The sequence below is a fragment of the Pyxicephalus adspersus genome, chromosome 3 (assembly GCF_032062135.1).
Source record: "Pyxicephalus adspersus chromosome 3, UCB_Pads_2.0, whole genome shotgun sequence".
Classification (NCBI taxonomy): Eukaryota; Metazoa; Chordata; class Amphibia; order Anura; family Pyxicephalidae; genus Pyxicephalus; species Pyxicephalus adspersus.
This window is the reverse complement of record NC_092860.1, coordinates 54,158,717-54,174,083: the sequence shown is the minus strand read 5'-3', so window position 1 is coordinate 54,174,083 and position 15,367 is coordinate 54,158,717. Positions and strand designations below refer to the sequence as shown.

Below are 15,367 nucleotides of genomic sequence, written 5' to 3'. Positions count from 1 at the left end.
TTTCAAAATTCAAGAAAAGTCTTATGTTTGGAAACAAGCTCATGCGGGTTAGTTAACCCACCAACATATATTTTATATTGATAGCAAAAAGCAGTTGGTAGTATCTAAGTCATTGCATGTGAGCAGGGTTATAAACATTAATTTCTTTATGTAGAAGCCAAAACTATCCTCCTCCGTCTGTCACTGGTGTGAATATGTACCTAAAAGCAAATGGTATTATTCATTTTGTTTGTTTTCACATTATCTGGAAAGGGAGAAAACATCACCCAAAGAAATGAGATTAAATCTTGATTATTCAGCTGTATGGTGCAGCACACACAGCTAATTACATAAGCTAGAGATTTAACAGCAAGTATTGCTGCTGCGTGTGAATGAGATGTTTCCTGTGATCAGGCCCAGCCATTAGCTACTATGTGCTCACCTTTTCCAGCAGCTCACTCCTCATCTCCCCTGTGTAACGTGCTTGTGTTTGAAGATGGACAGTCTTGGTCACTGGCGTACGTTCCTTGCTGATTGTAGGTGTGCGCCCTGGAGCAAGAAACTGATTAGCCAAAGCTTTTTCAGTGGGTGACGACTGCAAGAAATGAACAAAGCTTTGTTAGCCATGAGGCCCAAACAGTAGACCATTTCAACATTCATAATGGCTAAATCTTGTTATTCAACCATTTTGCTAAAGCATTCTGAAAAAAATGTGCTATTTTATTGGCTGCACAGGTAACTTGTCTTTCTTGATGATGTCCCACAGAAATCTTCTTAATATTTTAAAATCTACAATAGCTTTTTATATATATTCAATATTTCAGAGAACACACTGACCTCTGTTTTTATTATATGGTCCCTATAGAAGATTTTTAATAAAAACAAAAATCTCCTTGACCAACATCTTTATGTTTTTAATTGTGTAAAACGTTTGAGAATTCATAACCTTTATAAAAAAAATACATTTACACACAAACTAAGTACAAACTGTCTAAGCAGGCAAAACATGTATTTCTGTTCATCTCTGTCAGCACATCCAAGCTCTAACCTTATTTTTCTCTACTGCTGTTAAACCAATAAAGCTTGGTCAAGAATTATTCCAGCCTGTTATTGAATGGTAAAAGGACAGCAACACATTGATGGGTTTAATTTTATTGGCTTACAGTGTTTCCACTTTCTTAATTAGCATTAATCCTGCTGGGCACTATATTTATCTAACATGAAACAAATATTAATTTAAAATACTTATAGGGTCAAAATATTAAAAATTTATCTAAAATTCTGGTATAAATAAATTATTCAATTGATATTTTTTTTCCCAGCTTTAGGCCGGGTCGGCCAGGAGGCTTTAGGCCATAACAAACTACCGGCTAGGCCATATCTGGGCTAAAGGCCGAGTTTGCCGACCCCTGCATTAAGGCATGTAGACAAGTTTAAACCAACATGCCAGCCATAGTATGGCTGCTGATGCCAGCTGGGCTAGCCTGAATATTTCAGAAACAGTTGCAGACTTGTTGATACCAGAGGTTAGAGGAGGCTAGACTGGTTTAAGCTGATAAAAAGGCAACAGTAACCTAAATCTTCACTTGTTACAACTTAGATATGCAGAAAAGCATCTCTGAACTCCCAACAGCCAAACAAACGGGCTACAGAAGGAGGAGATCATACCAGGGGTGCAGCTCCTTTCTGCTAAGAACAGGCACCTGAGGCTACAGTTTGCACAGGCTCACAAAAACATTGCCTGGTTCGATAAGTCTTAATTTCTATTGCAACATTCGGATTGTAAAGTCAACATTTAACTTCATGAAAGCATGAATCTATCCTGCCTTGTATTCAGGCTGGTGTATAGGTGCGGGGGATTCTTACCACACTTTGGGCTCCTTAGTACCAAACCTTTAAAAGGTGTTGGGTGGTAAATTACAAAACAAATATAGCCTTGCTAAAGATCATTTAATGCCAAAAAACACATTAAGAATATGAACAACGGGTTAGGTCAGTGCTTCCCTTCACAAATGGATCCCAAGCAAAATAAACCCGAAAGCAAGATCATTGTGCCTAAGTGTATATTGTGGTGATCAAATATTGTCCCCCACACTGTTTACTTACTTTATAAACTAATAATGTAATCTGTATCTTAGGTACATTCAATCCATATTTACAAGTTGTGTAACTATAAAATAAAGTGGGAATATAAAACAACTGCTCTCTGCCAGAGTGCCAGTGATGCATTACAATTTTCCATGGTGATACATGTTAATGATTGTTGCAACTAAGTAAACATACTTCATACGTGACTGGTTACATCTTGCTATTGATTTATTTGGAACATGACTGACTTTGTGACCTTAACTGCTCACTTCAAGAAAGAAACACAAATCTGCAAAAAAAAAAAAACATAGGCCTTACTTTTGAAGGTTATAAAGCTGTAATGATTGGACCCCCTATTGAATCCTATATTTACATAATGTTTCTGGTATAATTGAAACCTTGTTTGCTTAAATATAAAAAGTACCAATATCAAACATCACATACTACAGGAAGTTATTATGCAGTAGTGGAAATAGGCCACTGTTTGGACAACTGATCAAACAAGTGTCACCAGAACTGAACAACTATATCTTGTCCCCATCTGTCCTTATTCTTACTGTGGTTGCTGGACATGCCTCCTGGGTGGCTGGGCGACAAGGCTTTCCTTACTTGGTAGCAATAATTTGATTGTTACTTGGCATCAAAAACTAATATACATACATGAAGTATTATCTCTTTTTTATATTTCATTTCTTAATCTAACAACCCTTTGCATAATGTGAAAGGCATAGGTGGGTTGCCAAGCACATGTAAGTTAATACCATTTTCTACGCTCTCATTGGAGTGAGCAATCTGCCGATGGACAGATATTTAAATAATGCCTGGGTATGTTAGATTTTCTGAATCACAAGCAACCAAAAAGAGACATCCCTTGATCTGCTATCTGTTTCAGGTCAGTGACTTTGAAAATACTAAAAACCACTGTATTAGCTAGACAACAGCTCAGACGACTAACATTCTTATAAGGAAAGGTTACCTTTTTCCCCCCCAACGCTAGGCATTTTAGTGTACATATTCTCTTTTTAATCCAAAGACTTACCAATTTTTCGGCCTCTAACAAGCCCTTTAGGAAGTCCACTTTCCTGGAATATTCAATCAGTAATTCAGGAGCTGGCTTCCTGTCAAAATATAAAAGGCTTTTTTCTTAATTATTGTCATTGATTGCAAGTTATTTTTATTTTAGATTGGACCTCTTTCCTAATATAATACAACTTATAACTTCAAAGCCTCCCCAAATACAATGTAGTATATTTGCCATCGCAATGCCATTCTTATACAAGATAATTTCTGAGAAATCATTTGCTGGCAACGAAAAAGCACACTGCCAAGCTGTAAAAAACTGTTGCCTGACTTTCTATCATAGAGCATCCCTAGTAACTGTAACACAATTCTGTTGTGAGAATAAACAAAGGGAAATCCTGTCCTAAGAAAATGTCAAAACAGAAATGGTGCAAACGCCATTTCCGCAAAGACCTCTGCAGCCACATTAATTAGAGCTATTTTAATACAAAACACTGTCTGCTTGCTTACAACCCCTGATGACCTTTGGATTAATGTTGCTTTATGACCCTTTTCATGTGCCAAGAAACTGTGATAAAGTTTAAGGTACACCCTTCCCACAGTACTAACACAAACCATGTTTCCTCAAGAACAAAACAGGGGATATATAAAAAAAATTATACACTGGAGTGGCCAAACTTCTTTATACCATTGTCATAATTAATTGAGTAAATAGTAGGAAGCAGTAACTTTCCTAAACACATTTAAATACGTCAATATGAGAGCGGTATATTTCCCCCCTGTTGCTGCGGAAACCATTATTTGTGCTATTTTTAACAATTTTCCTGTAATCCATACAATGGCCAGGCTCCAGCCTCTTGGAAACATTTATTATGACATGGACAAGAGTAGTTCTGTTTGCATAAATATAAAAATAATAATACATGCTGAGTGGGGAACCTTGACTTGTTTTTAGGAAGAAGCTTCATCAGAATCAGTAACACCTAATGGCTTAATGCAACAGATGAATCTGTATATTTTGCAAATGGAAGAATTGTGTTATACCTTAAAAAAAAAATCTACCTGGAAAGATGACTTATTTTCCCTAAAAATTACTTATTAATGGTATTTGCGACCATGGAAACATTATATAGGCGACTTGCTATCATATTATCTAGCTAGTTGTTTGTTTATGGCTACTGTACAGAATAATATATATAAAAAGAAAAGATTATTTAACCAGTTGCTGTACCTGTGGACTAATACCCAGTACTTAAGAGCACAACATTTGTACTATTTTACTTTTTTTTTTTAAATTAACTTTTCTATCTTCAGGATATTATGGAGATCAAATTTTTACTATTCTCCTGAGCATTGAAGAAGCTTATTATGTCATACATGAATATAGCTTTGGTGGTGCTATATTACATTCCTAAGTAACCACAGTAAATATTCCAAAGGATACTTCAAAATTTTCATAAAATATTAAAAGCCAGCTATATCTTTGGAGCTTCATAATATTAGAAAGGAATCCCCCCACACACAACTGATTTAAAGATAATCTGTGTTGCAAAAAATAAAGCTGCAATTATTAAGTGCATACATGTAGATGTGCAGCAGCTTTCATTGGGTCTGTTGTATTCAAATGTTTAGATTGCTACAGCTCCAGCACTTCCTGGTAGTGATGGAGTTAGTCTTAGTCAACTGGACTTAATCAACTACACATGTCAATTGGTTTGTGAGCTGGTCTATCATATTGATGGGCCAGTAAGAATTTAGGCAGAAAGGAGCAGGAAAGTCTGTTTAGAAAGACCTTCAGGTACGGCAAAGAAAAAGAATCTGCACTGTGCTGCCTTAAAAATGAACATTACCTAGGTCAGGGCTTTAAAGCAGAACCAAAATTCTTACCTAACTGACTTTGCTTTAGGCTGGACTGGGCTGCACAGGGTTAATCAAAGATATCAGGTACTGAATCTATTTTCTAATCCCAGCAGTTCTTCTATCATTATTTTTACTTAGGAAACATGGATAGTAATTAAAAGCTGAAGCCATGATTTGTGGCCAAGATCAGCTTCTCAACCAGCAAAAGCTGTGAATCACACTTATCTTTATTTCATTAATACACACACAACTCCTGGATAAACAGGACATGGTTTTTTAGGTTGGGTATGTTTTGTTTTTCTTCTCAGACAAACTTTAAATGACTGAAAAGCAAATTTAATTAGACATATTTACTTTAGGCTAGCAACAAAATCAGATTAGATGGAAGGCCTATAACAATCAGAAAACAAATCGGTTTCTTTAAGATTTGTGTACTAATTTTAAAAATTATATTACGTTGTTGTTCAAAAATGAGGATATATACTCAAAACAATGAAATTTAATAATAATGGGGCATCAATTGTGCCCTATTTCTATTTTAAAGAAAAACAGTCTCCACTAAAACAAATGAGTTTGTTTTTTTTTTAGCTAATATCACTGGCGTTTTCAAACGGTTGTGTCTGTTAGGGGCAATTCAGATGCTTAGTGTAACGTCCTTCAGTGGTTTTGCTGCTCTGCTGTCTCCAAACACTTGAATCAGAGTGCTCATAATTGCCTATGCACGCTTTTTTTAGCTTTTTTTTTTTTTCAAGGTTTCTAATGCAGGCATTTTAAGACAAGAATTAACCCTACTTTCTTTTCCCATTGTGGCACTATTGGGCTGTGCTGGCTAAAATAGTGTAAGACCATGCAGAGCAATGGGACATTAGTAATCCCAACTATATGAATACCACTCAGTGATCTAAAGCATGAGAAAACCTTTTACCAAATGTTTTCCCCACTATAGACATACTTGGCAGCAGGATAACATTTACCAGCTATGGGTAGGTCAGGAAAGCCAGAAAGGCAGCCAGGTGGAAATGGAGGTTCAGGCTGCACTTTTACCTGGCAGCCTTTCTGGCTTGTCTGATCTGACACTTGCACCTGGCTTCTTTTGTTGGTTTGCCAGGCTCTCTTTGCACTAGCTTCAAGTTGACCTGTGGTCTAAATCCTGTAGAAAAATTGAAAACTCCCAAAACGCCTGCGCAGGCTTTGGAAATACAGGCAATTTTGCCTCAAAAGGCTCCAGGATTCCTAGCTGTCCACAGTTGTTAACAAACCAATATACACAAAAATAAAAAAGGATTATTCCATTATTAATGAATAAAATAAACATATGAATGGTGGAAAACATCAGCAGTGCAAAAAAAAAAACACTTATGAAAATATAATTTCTTTATGATTGGGTTTATTGCTCTTTATTTATTTATTTAAACTTATGTATTCTTCCTTTTTATAACAGTACTGTGACTTTCTCTTTAAATTGTATTATTTTGCCTTGAATGAACAGTAAAGTCTTGCGTATTTATTGTTGCAATATGCTAACTGCCTTTTTTCTAAAGAGTAACCACAACATCCTAAATCTTCATCAACAAAAGTTATGTAAAGTTTACTTAACCCTTTTGTTGTACTCTGGGAAATGTGTGTAGTTAATACATGTTGTCCAGACCTTTATTTATATTTTTCTATGTTTTTAGATATGTACTAATCTAACAGGGAAATTTGAAAATGACAAGTTGGCAAAAAACTATAACATTGCCAGGAATGCTTACAATGACCACTTTCTATTCCCTTGGTTTACAGTAAACCTGACCTGGCCCACAGTACCTTTATTTGATTTGGTCTTAGCCTCCTGCAGTCCTAGTACAGCAGCTCAGTGAGAGATGAAGCAATACAAGGAGCAAATTAGGCGTATTGCAGTGCCATTGGCATGTGAATAGAAGCAGAATTAACAATAAAAGAGAGGTAAATTCAACTTTAACTTTTTGATATCACACCGAGTGTAACATATAGCCTGGGTCCTGCATTAGGAAACACATCCCTGATTATGTGATCACTATGATTGGCCAATCGTGGGAATTACAGAGAAGGGGTGTTCAAAAAAACAACTTTTTTCATTGTTTGCAGTGTGGTATCTTCTTGCTAGAGATCAGTGTGACAGACAAAAAGTAATGACATTATGCAACTGACCCATCAATTGCCACATATATGTATTTTTCTACTTAGAAGGACAGACAGCGACATTTTTGTTATCATCTTCCAAATAAAACTGAAAAGAAAAAGCAGTACCTTTTACTAAACACTGTAGGTATCTAATTTTCTCACTGAAATCCTTTTAGTAGTGACATTGATGTTTTGGTGTTGTTGGATTCTAACAGCAATTACTAACTTTTATTTTACTCTGGAACTATTTTGGATAATAAATCATATTACAATTCTCCTAAATAACAAAATGTTTCCCCAATATCCTGTTAGTTGAAACCAACTTCAAGGTAATATTTAGATTGCACCAGGTTCCCACTGGGTTAGGTGAGTTCCTAGCTTCTCTGCAACCTGTTTTCAGGTTTGTCACAACCATGGTAGACACTTTTATACCTGATGGTCATGACATGATTGTGGGCTACAGTTTTTATTATCATCTCAATCTCATTGGACATCACAATACTGCCAGACTCTCAAGTAGCTTGTTAAAGCTGAGCATATAGACAATATTAACCCAAATAAAATAGAAATGATTTCATAATATAGAAAGCCTAAATTCCCAGCCATATGGCAATCTCTGGTTGATAAAAACCTCCTACTACCCAACTTCAACAGTCCCCTACTCCACCCCTGCCAAAATTTCAAAACCTACTCAACCCTCTCCTGTTAGCGACTGACTGAGTTAGTGTATTACAGCACCCTATTTTCTATAGCCTCATAATGACATCATTATACATATAAAAATCTTTCTTCATCCTATGTTTGTAAAGTTGCAATACTAACAGTTGTAATTCTAATTATTGTGCCCTATTTTGCTATGTAAAATCTGCAATAAAACCATTGCAGGCCAATTTTATTGGGTAGAAAATATCCAGGTAGGGAAAATATCCAGTGAGCAGCAGTTTTCTGGCCGAAAATGCCTTGTTGATGCCAGGGGTCAAAATAGGGTATGCAAACTGGGTTGAGCTGAAAGAAAGGCAACAATAACTCAAATAACCGATTATTGTAAATGAAGCATGCAGGAGAGCATCTCTGAATGCACAGCTTGAGGGACCTTGAAGCAGGTAGGCTATAGCAGCATTAGGCTACACCATGCTATATGTATGCTATGTATAGGCTCATGAAGATTAAAAAAACATTGCCAGGTCTCCTGGTCTAACAAATCTCGATCTCTGCTGCAACATTTCAGATGGTAGGGACAGTATTTGGCCACAGCAGCATGAAAACAGGCATCCATCCTGCATTTATGCTTTGTAATAACAATTCTGGCTGGTGGTTTTGGTCTAAAGGGGCATAAAGAAAAAAATGCAACAGCTTATTTTAGTATTGTTGCTGACCATGTCCATCCTTTTATAATCGCAATGTATACATCCTCTGGTAGCTTCTTCCAGCAAGATACCACACACAATGTTATACAGCTCAGATCGTCTAAACTGGTTTCTTGAACATGACCGAGTTCACTGTACTCATTGTAATGGCCTCCACAGTCACCAGATCTCAATCTTTTAGAGAATGTGGTGAATATGAGTTAATAAGTGTTAATTAGTGTAACCAAGGGCTTGGAAAAGATCAATTTTTATTTAAAAATAAATACCCTTTTTATCTCCATCTATAAGGTTGCTTTAATTAGTTATGTGCAAATAAAAAGAAAAAAAAAATTGTCTCACTGATTTTACCAGCTACGGTACATGACAAGCCAGGAATTTGAGGTTTCTTTAGGACATAAGAAGTACGGCAAAGGTCCACCACTAGTTAAGAATTAAAAAAAAAAATGTGTGCAGAAAAATCACAAGCAAGCATAACTGTATGCAGTAACACAAGTCAAATAGTAATGTCAACCAGTTGGTTTTAAATGGTGAATCGATTAGAAGGTGCTACTAATTATGGACAGGGTTGGTCCCAGGTAGAAAAGTGCCATACTACAGGAGTTAAAGTTGGGACTGAAGCCTCTTCCGCCAAAGCCACTCATGTCTGCACTGTGGGAGCTCAGTCCAGCAGATACTGGGAGATCCCAACTTCCCTTGTGTAATGAGTGGCACTCTGCTGTCAGTGTGACAGGTGCCTGCTTTGTATGCTCTTGATTTACTAAGTGCAGTACCCAGCTGTCATGGGACTACAATCATTACAATGGGAGAGCCATGTTCTCCTTCTGTGACCTGTAGTACAGACACAGACAGATCTGGCTTTGTTCTGTATTTAGCTAAATTGTAGCTTTCATTCATGAACTGCTGTTATTCTTTACTTATTGCAAAATAATAATACAGAAAGTAAAAAAGGAGTATTTAATTTTTTTATCACACTGTGTAACATGTATCCTCGGTCCTGCAATAAGAATCAAATCCCTAAACCCTTAGTTCTAGCCTGATATAAAGATTGCTTTTTAAAACTATTATTTTAAAGGTTTAATTGGTTTTGGATTAAAAAAAAAAAAAAAAAAAAACAAGTTTGAACAGAAAAAAATTAAATAATAGATTTGAATGTTGCTGCTACATTGGAAAGTTTGTGCAGTTATAAAGATGGCTTTGGCTTCTCCACTCCTCTCAGTACAGAAATGTACATCTATGTACAATGTACACCTTCCCTTTCTTCTAGAACAGATATAATGGCTGAGATTCATTAAAGCCCTTCCCTCCTTTCTAAATGTCCTTGCAAAGTTGTCAAGGGGAAGTAGGGATAAAGCAGCAGTGATGGAGTATGTAGTGGAAGATTTGAAGAAGACCCTGATATGGTGTAAGCTCCTGGACCTCCTCACTCACTAATCAAAATAACAATAATATAACAACAGATGTCCCTTCTGCAATAAAGGACCTGGCTGCTTGCAATGTTTTGTTTAACTAACTTCCAGTTTAAATCTCTTCTTTTTTTGTTAGATTTAGAAGAACTGGAGAGGAGGAATTCACACTTGATTGAGTGATACAATTAACCCCTAATCTTTATTAAACTTTACAAAGAATATCTTCAACACTAAACAAATCTCTTATCAGCATCTACAATATAGAACTGTATTAGATTACCCCAGCATGACCTCATAAAGAAGACCTTATTTTTACCTTTTACTCACACACAATATTCTCCTAGTATAACAATGACAGTTTTAGAAACAGATCCCAGAGCTTTACTAGATTAAAAAGCTTGGAAGAAGATATTCACAGCCACTAAAAGTTTCCATATCTTCAAATACTAAATAAAAGCCCCTATAAATGGCTACTCCTAAAATGATACATATGATCTCTACTTTAGCTTACCAGCTGTTATACAGGCTGTAGAAGCACAGGTGACCTAGTTTACTCTTGGTGGCCCTTGATGGCCCTTTAGCAATTTTCTTTTGGAAAAGAATCAAACATTTTATTCAGTCTAAAAAACAAGTTATCTTGACCTCTTGGTCTGGTTCACTGAGTTATATCATTTACAGTGTAGGCATATAAAAATCAACTCCCACTTAGTAGCCCCCCAGTAGACCATTGCAGTCTCCTGATCTCTCTTTCACTAAAACCCTACCTAGGTTAACGGATATAAGGACTAATGATAACTTTTGGACATGCATTTTTTCATCACAAATGTTCCTTACTGAACCTGATGAACTGCATTTAGTCTGGGTTCCTCAAGATTTAACATTTCTATCAAGGTTTCCTCTTAGGTTAAAATAAATAAAATAATTTAATAAAAATCAGAAAAATGAGCATTGTTTCTTGTGATAGTGCATGCATAATGTTGTGGTTGCATAATTCTTTTATGGACTCTTTTATTTTTACTGTTTCTTGCAAATCTAAAATGAAATTCATATGAGCTATGCTTAACAGCTGACACTTTCTGCCAAAGTCTTAAAACTGAAGTAGACATAGATAGTCAATCACATAGCAGACATGATTTAAAGTGCTTCATAATTGCCAGAACTACTGCTAGAGCCAAAATCTTCTTTTTCTGGGTGCCAGTTTTTTCAAAGTAGCCTACATGTGGTTATGAAATAAAAAGGATCTACTAGTTAAGAGTTCATGTGACAACAAGCTTCTGTAAAGATAATATAAAGGTGCCCATACACCTAGGAGGATTGTTGCCCAATCTCATGACAGTTACCGGAAGATGAACAAGTCTTGGCTGGGCAAGGGTGTCTGGGAAGTGGTATTCAGTTCAGAGAAAGCAGAAATTGGAAAGCCACTGATGGAAACAATTAGAAATTTTAACCTTTGTTAGCTTCAGTATTAATAACTCTCAGCATTAGTGGTGAGAGAAGAAATATCCTTGTTTAATGGTGTCAGTGATAGTAATAAAAAACCCTGTTTTAGCAATAAAAATCCCTCTTTATGGGTGCCAGAGATATAATTATAAACTTTGTTTTGGAATGAATATATCTCTATTTTATTCAATATCTTTTGGATATCCCTGTCCTAATTTATGACAACATTAAAGTCTTTTAAAATTCAAACATTTTTATTGTTTTTTCAAAGGTTTTTTTTTACAACGTATTTTGGGGGAAAATTATTGATAGTCACTTATATAAATTAGTTGAACTTCATATAAATTCATGCATTCTACAAAATCCAGATAACAAGGACTTTTTTGTTTTTAACAAAAATAAAATAAGTTTCCAACTAAATATTGCATCACATCAGTATTCCATTAATATGACATATAATGGTCTTTGTAAATGCAAAATAAATAACTTTTACATTATTTCCGGTTATAAGTTTTAATGTTAACTTCAGATGCATTGATTCCTACAACTTCTTTGTATTTAATAAAGGGTGTTACAGGTTTCAACTCTACATTTTATTCAGTGACTACATCAGCAAAGTTAAAATATGGAGTTTAAATCAAGGGGATAAAAAGGGGAGGGAGGGAAGGGGGAACATTAGGTTCCTCATGCATTATCTAGGCTGAGAGATAGGACATTCAAGGATCCCATATGTTTTGAAAATCTTGCATTTTACCTTTAAGTAAATATGTCAGCTTGTCGTTTGTCATGATCCACTTCAGTTTGTTTTTAGCGAATTTCAATGGCATTTTAGAGGTTTTCCAATAGCAAGCTATTGTAATTGGTGCTGCTAGGAGGATATATGTAATCAAATGGCAGTTGGTTCTAGTTCTACAAAGAATCTAGCTGTAGTTTCTTTGGAAAAATCTAGTAGTGCAAATAAGGATATTTTTAACCGATTAGGTTAGTTGATTTGGGTGACTGAATAGATCATTAAAGTCTTTTGGCCAGTGGCTCTCCTTAGGCTCAATATGCATATTCATTCAGATTTTAGAGACAAATACAGTAGGACTGGTATTAAAGCACGAACTACAATCAACATTGATCAATAACTACTGTTACTTTCTGGAGAAATCAGTCAACAAGGCAGATACAACTGCCTTACAATGGTTCTATGCTTTTACCCAATCAATGACACTAAGTAATCATCTGTAGTTAGATCCAAGATTGTCAACTTTGCACAGTACCTATAGATTGAAGTGCCCGTGGCATCTACTTAGAATTACTCCATTACCGATCTGACTGTAGTAAAGAGAATAATCTAGATAAAAGCCATATGGTACAATGAGCAATATACTTCCCAGCACCTTTTTGGCCCAGAACAGTGAACTTTTCAGTAGCCGCCCAGCTGTCATCAGACAGCCCCTCAGGCTGGGCTTCGTTTACAGAGAGCTGTCAGTGAGAGTTGGCAGAGTGGGGTCACAGAGCTAAGGTTCAGATCATTGACTATTTGCACCCCACAGAAAGAAATAATGTATTAGGGCATTTGCTGTATTAGGCTAAACTTCACATTAGTGATCTTTGCAAGAAGTTTTACTGATTAAAACTTCTTGTGAAAATGGCTAACATTGAAACAAATGGTTTAGTTATTTTAGGTGGTAGGTGGTGGCAGGCACTACATGCAATGTTTAAAGGTGGTTTGTCACCCCAGCAACATTTGAATTGGAACAACTTGTGACTGCTTTGCCAGCATTTTTTCAAGAAGTTAAAAAAAGTGTAAAAAGGTGATTACATTCTTTACAAAAAACTGGGGCAGCTGGGGCATAATACAAATACAATAAAAAAATGCAACAGAGAGGGTAGGCATTAGAAAGCTGGCTCAAAGTATCCTGGATACCTATGGCACAAACAACTGGAAACACTGATCTTTGTTGCCCTGTTCAGTTTTTGACCACTGAGCTACAGCTTCCCCCCTACCCTCCCCAGCTAAAAAAAATATCTGGAGAGAATACTGATGAGAATGCAGTGTGTGTGACTTGGAAGTATAGAAGCCATACACTGCATGGCCACCATCATTCTATAACTATATTCTATAGTTTTGGTACCTATAAACAGAAGATGGCATGTGCAGGCAACATTTAGGACAGCAGTGTTATCCTTAACATTTCAGTCATGGAAAAAAAAATCTGCCTTTTCAATTATATTCCTTTGATTTCTTTGGTCACTTGGTTGAATGCAAAAAATTATTGCTGTTTAATTGCTAAAGAACACGACAATTTTTTCTGTGTCAAAAGTGGAAGTATGAGAGCGTGAGTTACAGAAAGCGAGGACAGAAAAGGAAAGTCTATACATTCAGGAGAAGTAAATTTAAGTGGAAATACATACCCTGTATCTTTCTTAATTGAAGCAAGCATCTCTTCTAATGCGCCAACAAACTACAAAAATATAGGAAAAGAAGACAAGAGTCAAGAGAAAAAGTGAACAAACTCCCTACTTGCGTAACCTGCCTCCAACTTATTTAAAAAAAATGTTTCAGGAGAGAAATATAGAAGCTGCTTACTAAAAACATAAATACATAAAAATATAAAATACTTCAAGAATTTCAAAAATTAAGAAAAACAAGTTTCAAAAAGTGAATAGGACAATTTAAATATTCAACATTTGTTTATTTTTAACCTATATATCGATCCCAGAAGGGAGTTGTGTGAGTATATTTTATAATAAAATCATATTGGAATATTTAAAAAGAACATTATGGCTGTACAGGGAACTAAATTTTAATGTAGATTACAACCCTTCCATAAATGGAAGACATAGTGACCTTAAATTTGTCTGTGGGTAAAGCTGAGTTTATTAGTAGACTTTGTTGTGGGGTACAACCATGGTATATTGTATATATGTATATTATAAATTCACTTTCTTCTAATGAGTAGCACATCTTTAAAATGTTTGCAATTGTATCTAATTTTGCTTGCTAAAATATTTTAATATGATGCATGTTTATGAGATCTTTGAGCAAGATTATACCTTAAACAGGAAATCTTAAATGTGGCCAGTTCTGTGGGTACGTGATACCATCTGTTGAGTAATTTATATCGAAGTTGTTAGAATTTAGAATACCTTAATATCGTATAAAATTATTCAACATCTTTTTTAGCTTCTTAAAAATTTATATTCGCATTTAAGTAAAGCTATAGCTCAGCCTTGATTATTTCTATTAAAATTCTAAATACATTAGACAATGGTTATAAACAATAATTTTTAATTATGTAGTGTTCTTTGTAGGTGAGGTAAGTTTTTTATTTAAGAGTCTGAAACACACCGAAGTTTAATAGTATTTTTTTTTTTTTTTGCTTTTTTAGGGTGACGAATTTTCAGTGTCTAGTTACATTTTCACAAATTTCTGCTTTTTATATACAGTTGGTATACGTAAATTCAAGGGAGGTTAACAAGCAAGATTACAGGGATCATTAAGGTCTGGGAAAATTTTGAAAGTTTAGTAAGTGAAAGAGAAAAGGTGAAAAGTGATCTGAACTGTGCATTAAATCACATGATTCCTCATCAAAATTTCTTTTTCTTATAGAGCCTTAAGTAAAAAAAAAAAAAGTAAAAAAGTAAAAAAAAGTAAGTAAAAAAAAAAAAAAAATTTTGGAACGCAAAATGCTAATGAAAAAGATTTTCCTTTTTTCACTCCAGAAGTAGTTTACCCAAAATTATCAATAAAAAAGGAGACTAAACTGTTATGATTTTCCCAAAACAAAACAATTGGCAAAGAAACCAAAATATATCAAAACTTTAAAATTAAACAATAGATCAAAATAAAAATTCAAAAAGCTACTAAGTTATACTTGAATATTAATGAAAAGTCATCGCATCCCATGTATGCCTTTGAACCTTCATAAGAGGAAAAATGATAGCAAAAAAAAAAAAAAAAAAAAAAAAAAGGAAAAAAAAAAACTAAAGAGAAAATTAAATAAACTTCAAGCTGTACAACATAGCTAAGCTTTAAAAAATACAAGATATAATTGGATAAACAAAACTAAACTT

At 35.0% G+C, this 15,367-nt stretch overlaps 1 protein-coding gene and 1 long non-coding RNA gene across 4 annotated transcripts in view; one reads left to right on the top strand and one right to left on the bottom strand.

Annotated features, from left to right (window-relative positions):
- The window catches only part of LOC140326251 (uncharacterized), a 65,916-nt gene that overhangs the window by 10,173 nt on the left and 40,376 nt on the right, over positions 1–15,367 (top strand). The window lies entirely within an intron of this gene.
- Positions 1–15,367, bottom strand: part of USE1 (unconventional SNARE in the ER 1) — a 29,217-nt gene that overhangs the window by 6,728 nt on the left and 7,122 nt on the right. The window contains exons 2-5 of one of the 2 annotated variants that reach the window (XM_072404682.1): positions 14,348–14,398; positions 13,706–13,755; positions 3,107–3,185; positions 422–574 (exon numbers count right to left, since the gene is read on the bottom strand). In XM_072404682.1, the coding sequence (XP_072260783.1) occupies positions 422–574; positions 3,107–3,185; positions 13,706–13,734 (261 nt within the window). In that variant the 5' untranslated portion in view covers positions 13,735–13,755; positions 14,348–14,398. The remainder of the gene's footprint in view (positions 1–421; positions 575–3,106; positions 3,186–13,705; positions 13,756–14,347; positions 14,399–15,367) is intronic. The other variant, XM_072404681.1, reaches the window with a different exon arrangement.